General features: G+C 41.5%; 1 protein-coding gene across 1 annotated transcript in view; it reads left to right on the forward strand.

Annotated features, from left to right (window-relative positions):
* CRLF2 (cytokine receptor like factor 2) overlaps positions 1 to 15,527 on the forward strand; it is a 32,465-nt gene that overhangs the window by 12,270 nt on the left and 4,668 nt on the right. Inside the window, exons 3-5 of the mRNA XM_040336267.1 lie at positions 3,069 to 3,255; positions 3,384 to 3,516; positions 7,765 to 7,849. Coding sequence (XP_040192201.1) covers positions 3,069 to 3,255; positions 3,384 to 3,516; positions 7,765 to 7,849 — 405 coding nt within the window. The remainder of the gene's footprint in view (positions 1 to 3,068; positions 3,256 to 3,383; positions 3,517 to 7,764; positions 7,850 to 15,527) is intronic.

A 15,527-nucleotide genomic window follows, 5' to 3' on the forward strand; every position in this document is an offset into this window, starting at 1 on the left:
TTTAGTTTGCTGGATGTTTGCTGAATCCAGGGCGAAATCCATGAACCATGACCATAGCACCCACATCCCACTGAAGAGTTGAATCTTGTAATGTTTCTGGCTTTCTTTTAAGGCCAGTTTGCAAACTCTTGTGCCATGCGGAATATGCACCGATGCAAAAAGAAAAATGTGAGTGGGCAGCTGGTCTTTTAATACAGCCTAAGGGGCAACATTAAATATACACAATTGCTTTAAATAACTTTCTCGGGGGATTCCTTAAATCTTCACATGAAGATATAGACTATACTCTTTTAAAACTGACATTTAAACAAAATATATTGATTGCCCCTAAATGACAGATTATTCCCCAGCCTTACTGGATAATGGAATTCCTTTTTAGCCCCCGTGTTATTCATTTCTAATAAAAGAATTGGAATAGGAACAAAAAAACTAAATAAAATGGGCTAGATTCAGCAAGAATTTACGTTGGCGTATCTATTGATACGCCGCGTAAATTCAAAGCTGCGCCGGCGTATCTTCTTTCTGTATTCAGTAAGCAAGATATGCTGAAATTAGGCTAAGATCCGACTGGCGTAAGTATCTAACGCCGTCGTATCTTAGTTGCATATTTACGCTGGCCGCTAGGTGGCGCTTCCGTCGATTTCAGCGTAGAATATGCAAATGAGCTGGATATGCCGATTCAGAAACGTACGTGCGCCCGGCGGATTTTTTACGTTGTTTGCGTAAGGCTTTTTTCGGCGTAACGTTACTCCTGCTATATGAGGCATAGCCAATGTTAAGTATGGACGTCGTTCCCGCGTCGAATTTTGAAAATTTTACGTCATTTGCGTAAGTCGTTCGCGAATAGGGCTTTGCGTAAATTACGTTCACGTCGAAAGCATTGACTATTTGTGACGTGATTAGGAGCATGCGCACTGGGATACGTTCACGGCCGGCGCATGCGCCGTTCGTGAGAAACGTCATTTACGTGGGGTCATGTTTTATTTACATAAAACACTCCCACCTCTTGACAATTTGAATTCGGCACGCTTACGCCGGCAGATTTACGCTACGCCGCCGCAACTTACGGAGCAAGTGCTTTGTGAATACTGCACTTGCCTCTCTGAATTGCGGCGGCGTAGCGTAAATAACATATGCTACGCGCGCACAAATTTACGTCCCCCTACCTGAATCTAGCCCATTGTCTATAATGATAAATCCAACGTCAGTCTTGTTGTCCACTGATGTAGATCAATCAGCAGTCACAATTAGTGATGCCCCGACAACCCACAGATGACTTAGGGCCCTTTCACACCAGCGGACGAACCGTCCGCTTTTCATAAGTCCGTTTACGGACTTACAATGGTTCCCTATGGGATCACGGCCGTTAGCGGATGGAGCATCCGCTAACGTCCGTAATCACCCGCCTCCGTCAGGATCCGGTTTTTCAGACGGAAGAAAACCCTATTTTTCTTCCGTCTGACGGATCAGATCGGATGAATATGGACAGACGGTCCGTATTCATCCGATTCCCCATTCGGGAGAGTGGAGGAGAGACAGGGCGGTCTCTGCACTGTGTGCGGGGACCGCCCTGTCCGCCGACAGCTCAGCAGGGATTAACGGAGGAATCCCCGCTGAGCCAAACGGGCTAACGGAGCGGATCAATACGGATCCGCTCTGTGTGAAAGAGCCCTAACACCACAAAAATCTTGTCCCGCCAATAGTCCTTTTGTAAATGACAGCTCCCTAGCATACATGTTTGCTCTGTGCTGTGCATATTCTGTACTGGGTACACTCTCTGCATGGTATGTGTTAGCTGTTTGCTGTGAGAGTGTGCACTCTCTGACCTCTATGTTATGTATGATCTGTATGCTGTGTCGGGCTGTGTATACTGCAATGCTCTGTGTATTTTGTATTCTGTTTCGAGATGTGTGTGATGTGTATTGTATGCTGTGTTTGTAAACCTTGCTATTTGTGATTTGTACTATGTATACAGTATATATACAGGCATACCCCACTTTTAAGTACACAATGGGGTTTATTTACTAAAGCTGGAAAGTGCAAAATCAGGCTCACTTTTGCATAGAAACCAAAGAGCTTCTAACCCCAGCTTGTTCAATTAAGCCTTGTAAAAAAAAAACTGGAAGCTCATTGGTTTCTGTGCAGAAGTGAGCCTGATTTTGCATCTTCCAGCTTTAGTAAATAAACCCCATTGTGTACTTAAAAGTGGGATATGCCTGTATATATACTATGGTGTTGATTTACTAAAGGCAAATAGATTATGCACTTTTCAAGTGCAGTTGCTCCAGAGCTTAGCAAATGAAGTGAAGCCTCACTTTACAAATAATACCCAATCACATGCAAGGAAAAAAACAGCACTTTTGTTTGCACATGATTGGATGATGGACGTCAGAAGAGCTTCCCCTCATTTACTAAGCTCTGGAGCAACTTTGGGTTATTTACTGCACTGATCAATTTGTTGCACTTTTTTGATCAATATCATTTTTAGCACTTTTGCACATAGTAATTCACTTATGTTGAGTTTTTTTATATGATTTTTTAAATAGATTTTACACACAAATGTTATTTATTTATTATTTTTTGTAGCAACCATGATGCCATATTTTGATCTGAATGTGATCATTTAAAGGGGACAGTGCACCTTATTAGCTAAAAAATAAAATAAAATGCTGTTGCCACCACATTTAAGGACTGGTAAACTGAAACAATTTTACATTTTTGTTTTTGTGTTCCATTATAGTGTAATTTCCAACATAGTATAACACCAGATTACACAGAGAAATGAACGCAAAGCTTTGGAAGTTTAGCAGGTTGGTGGAGATATTGGGGAAGGTAATAATTAGCAAGGGCAGTAGGTGATGGGCTCTCAGTAGAACCTAAAATTCCATTGCCATAAATGGACAAGGTAATAGGTGTACTTTAATATTTGGATTTTGAAATGTTTTATATACATAACTGAGAAAAGTTTGGAAAACATTCCACAACCTGATAGAATGAAAAACTCTGCACAAGTTACACTTATTTTGCAATGTACTTTATTTGAATGTTCTTTTTATTATACTTAACAGAACAAAAGATCTGAAAGTTGCAACATAAGTACCTTTTCTATTGAGTGTCCTTTTAGTAACGTAGATCTGGATGCCGAGAAATGCTATGAAACGCAAGCACAATTTCGAGTACTGGAATTCTGTTTGGGGGACACTAATGAAAGCCAGTGGAGCATTACTATGTTCATGAAGAACAACAGTCTGTATGGTAGGAATTGTTATATTTTAGTTAAACTTTTTGGAAAGGTTAAATTAATGATCAATAATGTTAAACTATATTTGTGTTTGATTTTTTATAATCATTGTGTTTTTTATTGACACTATTTTTTTTACTAGATGTGTGTCCTGAAGTTGCCAGGAACAAGCAACAGACAACAATGGAGATACAAAGACTTGTCATCATTTTGTTTTCAACTCTTATGTCTGTACTGTTTCTTTTAATAATATTCATTGGATGTTTTATGAAAAGGTAAATTAGTTTCATTTGATGGGCTGAATGTTCAGTAAATTTGTTTCATAAGGACCTTATGGTTTTGGCATGCCTTTGCTCTTGTTTAGACATCTAAAGGAAAATAGACGGTTGTTTCAAACAGGTGTAAAAACCCCAAACCAAAAATATAATATTGCAGTTTACCGATCATTAGGGATGGAGGCTGCAAATTGGCTGCAAATTGAAGCCAAACTCCAGCTCACGCTTTAGAAATGGTAATAGAAAATCGTTTTTTTCCTTTTGGGATAAAGGTTTTACATAAGTAAAAGATGATCATTAATATAATCACCCAACCCAGCGCTACACACATACAATTCCCCATGGGTGGGAATCTCATCTTCATTGCCTCATTTTCTGTATAAACAATCCCCAACATCAAAACCCTGCCCCATCTCCCACATCCCATGCACTTCTGCTACTGTTCCATGACTCCGAGACACAGTCCTTGCCAATAGCCTTAAATCCTTAAATTTTTGTGTCTCCTTTTCAAAATCCATTGTTTCCAATTCCACTGACAAACTCCTCCTGTTTCAGTTTCCTCCCACCTCCACCTTTACAGTCTGCAATGCTGGTGACAGGATCTTGACTACCTTCACTGTCCCAGAATAAGCAGCTTTTATTTTAGCTGGCCTTTTTCCTGGACACTGATTTTATTTTGATTTAATTTTCCTCTGTAGAAGCCTCTGTGTGAAGAGCTTGGTTCTCATGCTGCTGCTCTTTAATTATGTATTTTGGGGCACTTATCTTCACCCTTGTGTGACTATGACCATATTTTTGGGTGATTTTGTTGCCAATTGTGAAAAATCAGTAGCTACTAGTTGTGAACACAAAGATTAACTATTCCTCCAGCTGTCATACCCTTTTCCTGCACATAATCCCCCTTGTCATACCCTATGCACTCCTCGTTTGTACATATTTCCTGCTGCCCCACACTGCATACTCTCCTCCTGTATATATTGCCCCATGGCATATGCTCTGAATTCCGCTCCTGCATATCGCCTACATATATTTCTTTCTAATCTTACAATCTGCTTACTGACAAATGTTATACCCTTTGTATTTCTCTCCTGCACATACTATCTGCTGTCATACCCTCTGCTCTCCTTATACACACAATGCCCCTATCATACTCTCCACACCTATCTCCTGCACATACTACCTGATAATACATTAAAAGTGCAGCGCTAAAATTATAATCAGTCTCTCGCACGTAATTTAAACAGTAAAAGTCTTTCAAATAATAGTCCTTTTCTATAAAAATTTAAATTTGCTCAGTAGAGACAGGTGTATAAACATAAAATTGGTTGCTCCAAAGGAAAGGATAAGACCACTGTCACCTGATCACACTGCCTCTTACCATCGAATGTAGACCCCCTCATATGAGAAGGCCACATACACAGTATAGCTCCAGTTTGGATAGCTCACCACTCCTTGTTTAGGGCACACTCCTATCCTCCTGATCAGGGACTCTCCAATGATGTAAGAAAGAGTAAGGGAATACCTCTCATAGTGTAGTAATTCCAACTTAATTTATTATTAAAATGTAATACACTCGATTAGGTAGCAATTAAAACAGCATGTGTGTGTATCGCATCTGTGCTGTCAACCAACAAGATGGCCACCGCGTCCTGATACGCAATGCCGTCACACGTCTCCAACTCCTGCCTATGAGTTTCATCAGTATATGACATTGTCCGTTATCTTGTTGACTTGACAATGCTGATATAATACACAGACAAATGTGGTTTTAATTACTACATAAATGAATACATTAATACACAGACAAATGCGGTTTTAATTGCTACATAAGTGTATTCCCTTACTCTTTCTTATATCATTGGGGAGTCCTTGGAGGAGTTGATCGGGAGGATTGGAGTGTGCCCTAAGCAAGGAGTGGTGAATTATCCTCACTGGAGAACTTTTATAGGAGTTGAGCTGTACTGTGTATGTAACCTTCTCATATGAGGGTCCACATTTTATGGTAAGAGGCAGTGTGATCGGGTGACGGTGGTGGTGTTATCCTCTTCTTTGGAGCACACAATTTTATGTTTATATACCTGTCTCTACTGAGCAAATTTACATCTTTCTGGAAAGGACTCTTATTTTATGAAAGGCTTTCACTGTTTAAATTAAGTGTGAGAATCTGATTATATGTGTACACTTTTAATGTATTTGTAGATTTATATTGTTATCCAGCAATATAATGCTAGCAGCTACTAATCTATTTATTCAGTTTTAAGTATATTTTCCTAGCGCAGATGATTGTGTTTATTGTTTACATACTACCTGATGTCATACCTTCTGCATTATGTTCCTGCTTATACTACAGATTGTCAACTCACTACACTACTCTCCTGCACATACTGCCTGCTGTCATACCCTTGACATGCCTCTTCTACATACTTATTCTGCACACTGTCATACTCTTCATGCTCCTTTCCTGCATATACTGCCCACTGCCATAGCCTTCACACTCCTCTCCTGCATATACTGTCTGCTCTCATACCTTTCACACTTCTTCTACATATACTGCCCACTGTCATACCCTCCATGCTCCTTTCCTGCATATACTGCCCACTGTCATACCTTTTACATTCCTTTCCCCCATATACTGTCCGCTGTCATACCCTTCATGCTCCTTTCCTGCAAATGCTGCTCGCTGTCATAACCTTTACATTCCTTTCTTCCATATACTGCCTGCTGTCATACCCTTCATGCTCCTTTCTTGCATATACTGCTCACTGTCATACCCTTTAGGCCACGTACACACGATCGGTCAAAGCCGATGAAAACAGACTGAAGGACCGTTTCATCGGTCCAAACCGATCGTGTGTGGGCCCCATCGGTCAGTTATCCTTCGGTCAAAAAAAAGAGAACTTGCTTTAAAATGTAACCAATGGACGCCTAACCGATAGGTCAAAATCGATCGTTAGTATGCAAAAGCATCGGTCAACTAGCCGCGCATGCTCAGAATCAAGTCGACGCATGCTTGGAAAGCATTGAGCTTCGTTTTTTTCAGCACGTTGTGTGTTTTACGTCACTGCGTTCTGACACGATCGGTTTTTAAACCGATGGTGTGTAGGCACATCAGACCATCATACAAACACAAAAAAGAGGTGAGCGCGTCCCTATTAACCATTTTAAGTACTCATCCCATGTGCATATAAATAGTCACTCCTCCAATGTGGAGGTCACTACCGTAGCAAAAAACATGTGCATAAAGAAAAAATCGCTTTGGGACGCCAAGAAAGGGTATCCCTTAGGGATAAAGGGGGCTACAAAGGTAGTGATGGACAATGATATATGATACAAAAGTTTTTTTTAATAAATAAATACAAATAATCACCTAAATAAGATGGATGGTATCAAATTCTAAAAGATTGAACTGTTGTTGTAAAGTAGATTTACCTACTAACTATGGCCGGCCAATACTGCACTCATGAAACTAGTTCACAATATAGTGCAAAAACAAACCAACATGCGACAAAAAACTGGGACAAACATAAACAGACAACATATATCTATGGTGGTCCGGACGCCTTGTGAAGATTTCCTGTTGAGATTCCCCTGCAGACAAATTGCCGTATCTGATATGAATTATAATAATAACGTGTGGGAATAATCAGCAGGACATTAGTCAGCTTCATCGGTTAACCGATGAATATGATTAACCGATGAAACGGTCCTTCAGTCAGTTTTCATCGGTTTTGACCGATCGTCTGTATACGGCCTCACACTCCTCTTCTACATATACTGCCCACTGTCATACCCTCCATGCTCCATTCCTGCATATACTGCCTGCTGTCTTATCCTTTACTCTACTTTCCTGAAGGATACTGAAGGATAAAAAGTGCAAAAAGGTAATATTATATTCCTTATTCAGAAAATGCCTTGTAGCTACAAGCATTATAGCCTTATCGGAATAAAGTAATTTTATAAATACTTTGTTTTGTTTTTTAAGGGGGATCTTTCAGAAGGTGTTTTTGGTTAGAGAACTATTGTGTGAATGCACTTTGAATCCCAAGCATTCTAAATCTTATATTTTGAGCCTACTGATATCATGTACTAAGTTCTGGCATGTGTAATGAAAGATAAATACTTTTAGCACATAAGCAGACAGGATGCTTTAAAACCAATGCTTGCAAGATCAGTAACGTGTCTGGAACAGATAAAGCTAAAATGTCTTTCATAATGTGTCATATATTTATTTCTCTGTGCTTTTAACAGGGTGAAGAAATGTGTGTTGCCTACAATACCTGATCCAAAAAATACATTTTATGACCTATACGACAGTCACAATGGATACTTACAGGTAACATTTACTGCTACATGATACACGTTTGCTACATTAAGGGCAAAGTTTAATCTTGAAGGAGTAAGGTTATTTTCCACTATAGAGGTATAGAAAAGATGGGGATCTCAAAGTTAAAAGTAGTGCATATAGTAGTGCATATAGCATATAGTAGTGCATATATATATATATATATATATATATATATATATATATATAGCAAGGTCTTTTACCTCTTTGGGTCTAATGAGGACCTCCAAGGCCAAAGATAGCTAACATGCTTCAATACATGGTGAGTTGTAAGTGCAAAGATGGTGAAAGCCATTGGGCGCCAGACTCTTCTTGGATGTAAAGGAGGTTTTATTTCTTTTGACAGTCCTTTTTATATATTTTTTACAACTGTAATCTTAGGCCTCATGTACACTGCTGCTGGTAAACGGATGTTTAGGAGCAGTTTGTCATTTCCTCTATGTCTTTGTTATCTTATCAGTACATGTACACTGGCTTGTTTATAGTCGTTTCTAGACAGTTGTGTTTTAGAGGCTTTTTCTTGAAACCAAAAAAATGCGGTTAGAAGCTGTGTTTAGAGGTAGTTGAAGCTCCAAATGCAGCAACTCGCATTCAGCAGCGTTTCGTTTACAGACATTTTTCATTTTAACAAAAAAAACGTTTTTTTCAAATGCTTCTAGATGCAAACGCGGCTAAACGCGGGGAAATGCGGCATGTAAACGTGGCTAAACGGCCGTTTTTAGACACTGGTTTCTAGCTGTCCAGGTAAATGGTTCAGGAGAGGTTCAACAACTTACCTTGTACATGAAGCCTTAGCCAACGTGGCTCAAATGATTGTTCCCTGTAACTGCCAGCAGCATTCAGTCCAGCACAGTCCTGCCATTACAGCTTTCTGGGATATTCCAATTAGTAACATTTTAAATGGGTGTGCAAGGTAACTGTCAGCAGACTGTCCTTGACATCACACAACCCATATTTGTAATCCACAAGGTATTGCTTTGGTAAGATTCCACCAATAATATCTGGGATCCGACAGTGTCACACCTTATCCTTTGGCATTCACAATGACCACATGGTATTTACCATTTACAGAGGATAACACTGTCTAGATTGATTTTGCGGCCGTAGCCCCAGATATTCAGCACCGAAAGATAGTATCTCTAAAACGGTAAGTACGGATTTGATTAAAAAAAAACTACCCGATTCCCCTTGACAAAATGAGCATGAATCTAATCTTAAACATTTTCATTTCCGGGTGAGCCTCCACTTTAAGTTCCAGCACCTATTGTTTGAGAAAAAAAGCCATGGATAGAAGAGAAAAGTGCAACAAGGCCAATCAATAGATCCCTATCAATCGATCATGATAACTACTCTTGGCAAGTAAATTTGTGAGGAGCTCCCTGACTAAACTCCAGGGCATTACATCTATATATATATACACACACTATAAGGTTCAATATTGAGTTGGCCCACCCTTTGCAGTTTCAACTGTTCTGGGAAGGCTGTCTACAGGATTTAGGAGTGTCTATGGGAATGTTTGACCATTCTTCCAGAAGCGCATTCGTGAGATCAGGCACTGATGTTGGATGAGAACTTGCTCATCCATGTCTTTATGTACCTTGCTTTGTGCACTGGTGCGCAGTCATTTTGGAACAGGAAGGGGCCATTCCCAAACTGTTCCCACAAAGTTGGGAGCATGAAATTGTCCAAAATGTCTTGGTATGCTGATGCCTTAACCTCCCTGGCGGTATGATTCTTTCAGAAAAAAGGTGCTGAAAGCGGTACCATTATTTGCAAGGAAATTTGGTGATTTGTACTGTAGGCCTGTAATTCTTAAGGTTCGTACACACGGTTGGACATCCAACAAAATTTCCCTTGGATTTTTGTCTTAATTGATTTGTCCGATCACACCCATAGCATACACACGCTCGGACTTTTCTGCAAACTTTTCTAACACTTTCCCAACATCACGTGGTTTTACTTGCTCTTTACCGCCACCCTTTGGTTAACTTCTGCTATTGTTGGTTGAGTTTAACATTGGTTCTGAGCATGCGCATTTGTACTTTGTCCAAAAGTCCGATGGTTTGCTGTACACACGGTCGGACAAGGCACCATCTGACTTTTGTTGCCAGAAAGTTGGTCCGTTCGCAGACCCAACTTTTTGTCCGATGAAAGCCAAAAAAGTTGGTCCGATGGAATGTACACATGGTCGAACAAATACGAAAAGTGCCGGATTTTGAAGTTGGTTGGGCAAAAGTCCGACTGTGTGTACGGGGCTTTAGGAATAACTCACTTAAATCTGACCAAACAAGAGTCTAGTAGGCATCCCGGGAATGACATTTTTTTAAAAACAAAATTATAAATTATAATTTAATAAATAATTATAAATAATTATAACAAATAATAATATAATTATAATACAAATTATTCAATAATGTAATCAACTCAAAATCACTGAAATTTGCTCAGTTGCAGAATTGTCGCTGTCATTACTTTTATTTTTTTATGACGAATTTCCCCACAAATCGCTATCGCACAATTCTGCAAATGATTATAATTTATTATCGCTGTTTTCTAGCTGTTCTAAAACCATTTTTGACATAAAGGGACACTTTTGGTTGCTATGGACAATCTACAGTTTGCAGGCAGAAAGAACAGTTTTTATTATATAAAAGTACATGTAGGACACTGGGCAGACCACTAGGGACAAGGGGGGTGTGTATTTTTTTACATACAGTACTGCAATCTATAAGATTACAGTATACTGTATGTATTGTGTTTGTTTACCTTTTTGAATTTGGCGCCGTTCTCCGCTCCCGTGCATCGCAACGTTGCAGGGAAAGTAGATCGGCGGCACAGGAGGACACTGTGTGAATCGAGCGAGGTCTCACTCGCTCACACAGCGCGGTGGCATCGCTGGATCCAGGGACAAGGTAAGTAAACCAAGCCTGTGGATCCAGCGAGACGAGCCCGAGTCTGACTCGGGGTTACCGATCGTAGCCAGAAAATCTCACCCCGAGTCAGACTCGGGAACACCGCCAGGGGGGTTACAAGTTCCCTTGACTGTAACTAAGGGGCCAAGCCCAAACCCTGAAAAACAACCCCACACCATAATCCTCCATCTACCAAATGATTTGGACCAGTGCGCAAAGCAAGGTCCATAAAGACATGAATGAGCTAGTTTGGGGTGGAGGAACCTGACTGGCCTGACCTCAACCCAATAGAACACCTTTGTGATGAATTAGAGACTACGAGCCAGGCCTTCTCGTCCACATCAGTGCCTGACCTCACAAATGTGCTGCTTGAAGAATTGTCAAAAATTCCCATAGACACACTCCTAAACCTTGTGGACAGCCTTTCCAGAAGAGTTGAAGCTATTATAGCTGTAAAGGGTGAGCCGACTCAATATTGAACCCTACAGACTAAGGCCCCATACACACAAGAGGATTTATCCGCGAATACGATCCAGTGGACCGTTTCCGCGGATAAATCCTCTTGAGGATTTCAGTGGATTTCTCTGCGATGGAGTGTACTCACCATCGCATTGAAATCCGCGCCGAAATCCTCTGGCGATGACGTGTCGCGCCGTCGCGGCGATTATGACGCGGCGACGTACGCGACGCTGTCATATAAGGAATTCCACGCATGCGTCGAATCATTACGACGCATGCGGGGGATCCCTTCGGATGGATGGATCCGGTGAGTCTATACAGACCAGCGGATCCATCCGTTGGGATGGATTCCAGCAGATGGATTTGTTTAGCATGTCAGCGAATATTCGATCTGCTGGAATCCATCCCAGGGGAGAAATATCCGCGGAAACAGATCCGCTGGAGTGTACACACCATAGGATCTATCCGCTGAAACCCATTTGCTGGGATTTTTCAGCGGATGGATTCTATCGTGTGTATGGGGCCTAAGACTGGGATGCCATTAAAGTTTATGTGCATGTAAAGATAAAATATATACAGTACAGACCAAAAGTTTGGACACACCTTCTCAGTCAAAGAGTTTTCTTTATTTTCATGACTATGAAAATTGGAGATTCACACTGAAGGCATCAAAACTATGAATTAACACATGTGGAATTATACATAACAAAAAAGTGTGAAACAACTGAAAATATATTTCATATTCTAGGTTCTTCAAAGTCGCCACCTTTTGCAGCAGACACATCTCTAGAACTGTTAAGAGGAGACTGTGTGAATCAGGCCTTCATAGTAGAATATCTGCTAGGAAATAACTGCTAAAGAAAGGCAACAAGCAGGAGAGTCTTGTTTGGGCTAAAGAACACAAGGAATGGACATTAGACCAGTGGAAATCTGTGCTTTGGTCTGATGAGTCCAAACTTGAGATCTTTGGTTCCAAACCCTGTGCCTTTGTGCGACGCAGAAAAGGTGAACGGATGGACTCTACATGCCTGGTTCCCACCGTGAAGCATGGAGGAGGAGGTGTGATGGTGTGGGGGTGCTTTGCTGGTGACACTGTTGGGGATTTATTCAAAATTGAAGGCCTACTGAACCAGCATGGCTACCACAGCATCTTGCAGCGGCATGCTATTCCATCCATCAGGACAATGACCCCAAACACACCTCCAGGCTGTGTAAGGACTATTTGACCAAGAAGGAGAGTGATGGGGTGCTGCGCCAGGTGACTACCTCTTGAAGCTCATCAAGAGAATGCCATGAGTGTGCAAAGCAGTAATCAAAGCAAAAGGTGTCTACTTTGAAGAACCTAGAATATGAAATATATTTTCAGTTGTTTCACACCTTTTTGTTATGTATAATTCCACATGTGTTAATTCATAGTTTTGATGCCTTCAGTTTAAATCTCCAATTTTCATAGTCATGAAAATAAAGAAAACTCTTTGAATGAGAAGGTGTGTCCAAACTGTTGGTCTGTACTGTGTATATATACAGTATAGGATTATGAGAAATTACCCTCCACAAACAGGCTATTGCACTTAAACTGTAGGTAAAGTTGAAAAGTGGGTTTTAGAATACAGTTGGCAGTACATCTACCCAGAACAGGGCTTCTGTGAAGGAGATTCCCTTCCTGGGAAATTATCCGGTAATGTTATCAAAGTAATTGGGAGCAGAGGAACTTCTGCAACCAGCAAAGAAACATTACTCATAAATATATAGATGCACACCAGTAAAAAAATAAGACCTACAATAAGACATATAAGACATTTAAATAAGAAGATATTAATAACTGTACATACTGTACATTCAGAGTATAAAAGTATTATCATCAAAGAGCCTGGTAGAAGTCCTGGTTGAATTGTGCACTTACTGTGTACCCAGATGAATGTTGCAAAGTCCAGTTGCAGGGCCCCTGAGTATGATGCAACATCTGCCTTTGTGTCGGAGACCTGAGGACAAGATCAGCGGGCACAGGGGAACTGGGCCATTGTTTAAAATCATGGGGCCCCCTACAGCCTATCTGACTGGGCGCCCTTTGACCCTGCCCTCGACCCCACCCACTTTCTTAAAACACATCTTTTTTGCTGCTTCCAAAACACCCCTCCATGTTATCCTATGTGTCTATGCACACATAATTTTGGAATCTTTTAGTGGCAGGGGCGTTTACAAGCAGGAAAATAAAAAAACATGGCCAGTGCTTCCAGGAGCAGCAGTATTTTGACCAAAAAAAAAAAACACTTGACGCATGTAAATGCTCCTAAATGCATGTTAACGCTAGGCACGTTTTGAGCTTGAGCGATAATTCATTTCAGTGACCAGAATAACTTATTATTCTGGCCAATCAAATGAACAACCAAGTGATTGACGCCTGTAAATGAGTCTAAACGCTTGCAAAAGCATTAGACACTTTCACTAGCATCAGACGTTTTTTTCTGCAAAGAAGAGGGGCGTTATTTTAAACCTCCTGTGTGCTCTATCTCCAGAGATATAGGTATAGCTGCTCTCGATCTCCACACTACAAGTCATGGTGCCTGGGGGAGAAGACGCTCCTCCCACCGCTGCCCACACAGACTCCGCTCCCTGCTCTGCCCACAATTGTTTATCCTTATCCCTGCCGGGCTCATCCTCTGGGGCTCTATTGTGGGATGAATGAATGAGTGACTTGTATAGCGCTACACATGCAAACTGAATTGCCTCAAGGCACTTTTTGCAGCCAGTGTCTTCCTGGCTGGTGCTGTCATTTACCCCGTAGGATCTCGACACGATTGGGACACACAGTCGTACACATATATACTGGGCCAATTTGGACGAATCTAATTAACCTACCAGCATGTCTTTGGAGTGTGGGAGGAAAGCGGAGTACCCGGAGGAAACCCACGCAGACACAGGGAGAACATGCAAACTCCAGGCAGATGGTCTCGTGGTTGGCATTCAAACCAGCGACCCTTTTTGCTGCTAGGTGAAAGTGCTAACCACTACACCACTGTGCTACCTGTGATGCGGGGTGAAAAGCCAATCTCCTCAATGGATTTTACCACCCCTCCTATCCTGCTGCCCTAGGCGGCTGCCTGTCCTGCCTAATGGTTACGCTGGCCCTGGCTGTACTGTGGTACAATCTGTAACACACAGAACATCCATAAAGTAAAAAAGTCAGCACACAACAGCATGTGCCACACTTTGACAGAGCCATGGAGCACCTCCTGTGCTGTGTGAATGAATAAACTATGCTGAGGATCATACGGCACTGTGAGGGTGTGGATGATTCGCGGGTGTTGTAACACCTCAACTCACTGTGTGCTGCCCAGTGCCTGCAGCGCTATATGCTACCCGCCACCGCCATCACTGCCAGGATCAGATTTACAGCTCCCTCCCTGTCAGCTGTCTCACATCAGTCCCTGAGACAGCGGAGCGAGTAAAGTACTGTACAGATCACTACGCCAAGCACCTGGGAAGGAGAGCAGCTGCCAGGACAATAGAAAATGCGACTTGGCACAGGTTTGTATACCTCCGCCCAAAATTGAAAAAATTGTCCCTCCTCAGCTCCCACCGCATGAGCTCCTGATGGGGCCCGGGAAAATATATTTATGCACCCCCTATACAAGTAGGAGCGGGGAATTTATTTTAATGAGCCTTTTTTTTAAAGAAATGCACTATAACACTGTCTGGGCGAACTTGATGAGCTGATAGGGCTCAGGCCCGGTACAACAGGGCTGGCTGTACTGCCCTATCAACAGCCCTGCGGGAGAATTCTCCAACTGCTGTCCATCCAGCCTGGAATGTAGCCTCACACCTGCAGTAACTGTGGCACTGGAACTCAGAAGCAACCTATCTACTCTGCGCTTTAGTGGTTTTTAATCTGAGATGCAGCCAGAGCTCTAACTACCAGAAGTGGCCATGGGATGCCTAACCTGGATCTAATCTATGCTGGTTATTGAGCACTAAGCTTAAACTAGCTATAGAATTCCAGACCAGAAGAGATATGTATATATGTATATAACTAAAATAAATAGTGCTGCATATAAACTATATTTCAATAAACAGGTTCACCTACTAATATACTGGAAGTTGACAACTACACACACAATAGCACGAATATCTGGCACTGTGCATGTGAGATATAAACAATAGGACAGAGATAAGTCTGACACAAGGATTCAGAAATATACTAAAGAAGCTACATTATCTCACAAAAGTGAGTTCACCCCTCACCCCTCAAAGATATAATAAAATAGTTACAAAAATGTGAGGGGTGTACTCACTTTTGT

The sequence above is a fragment of the Rana temporaria genome, chromosome 2, assembly GCF_905171775.1.
Source record: "Rana temporaria chromosome 2, aRanTem1.1, whole genome shotgun sequence".
Lineage (NCBI taxonomy): Eukaryota > Metazoa > Chordata > Amphibia > Anura > Ranidae > Rana > Rana temporaria.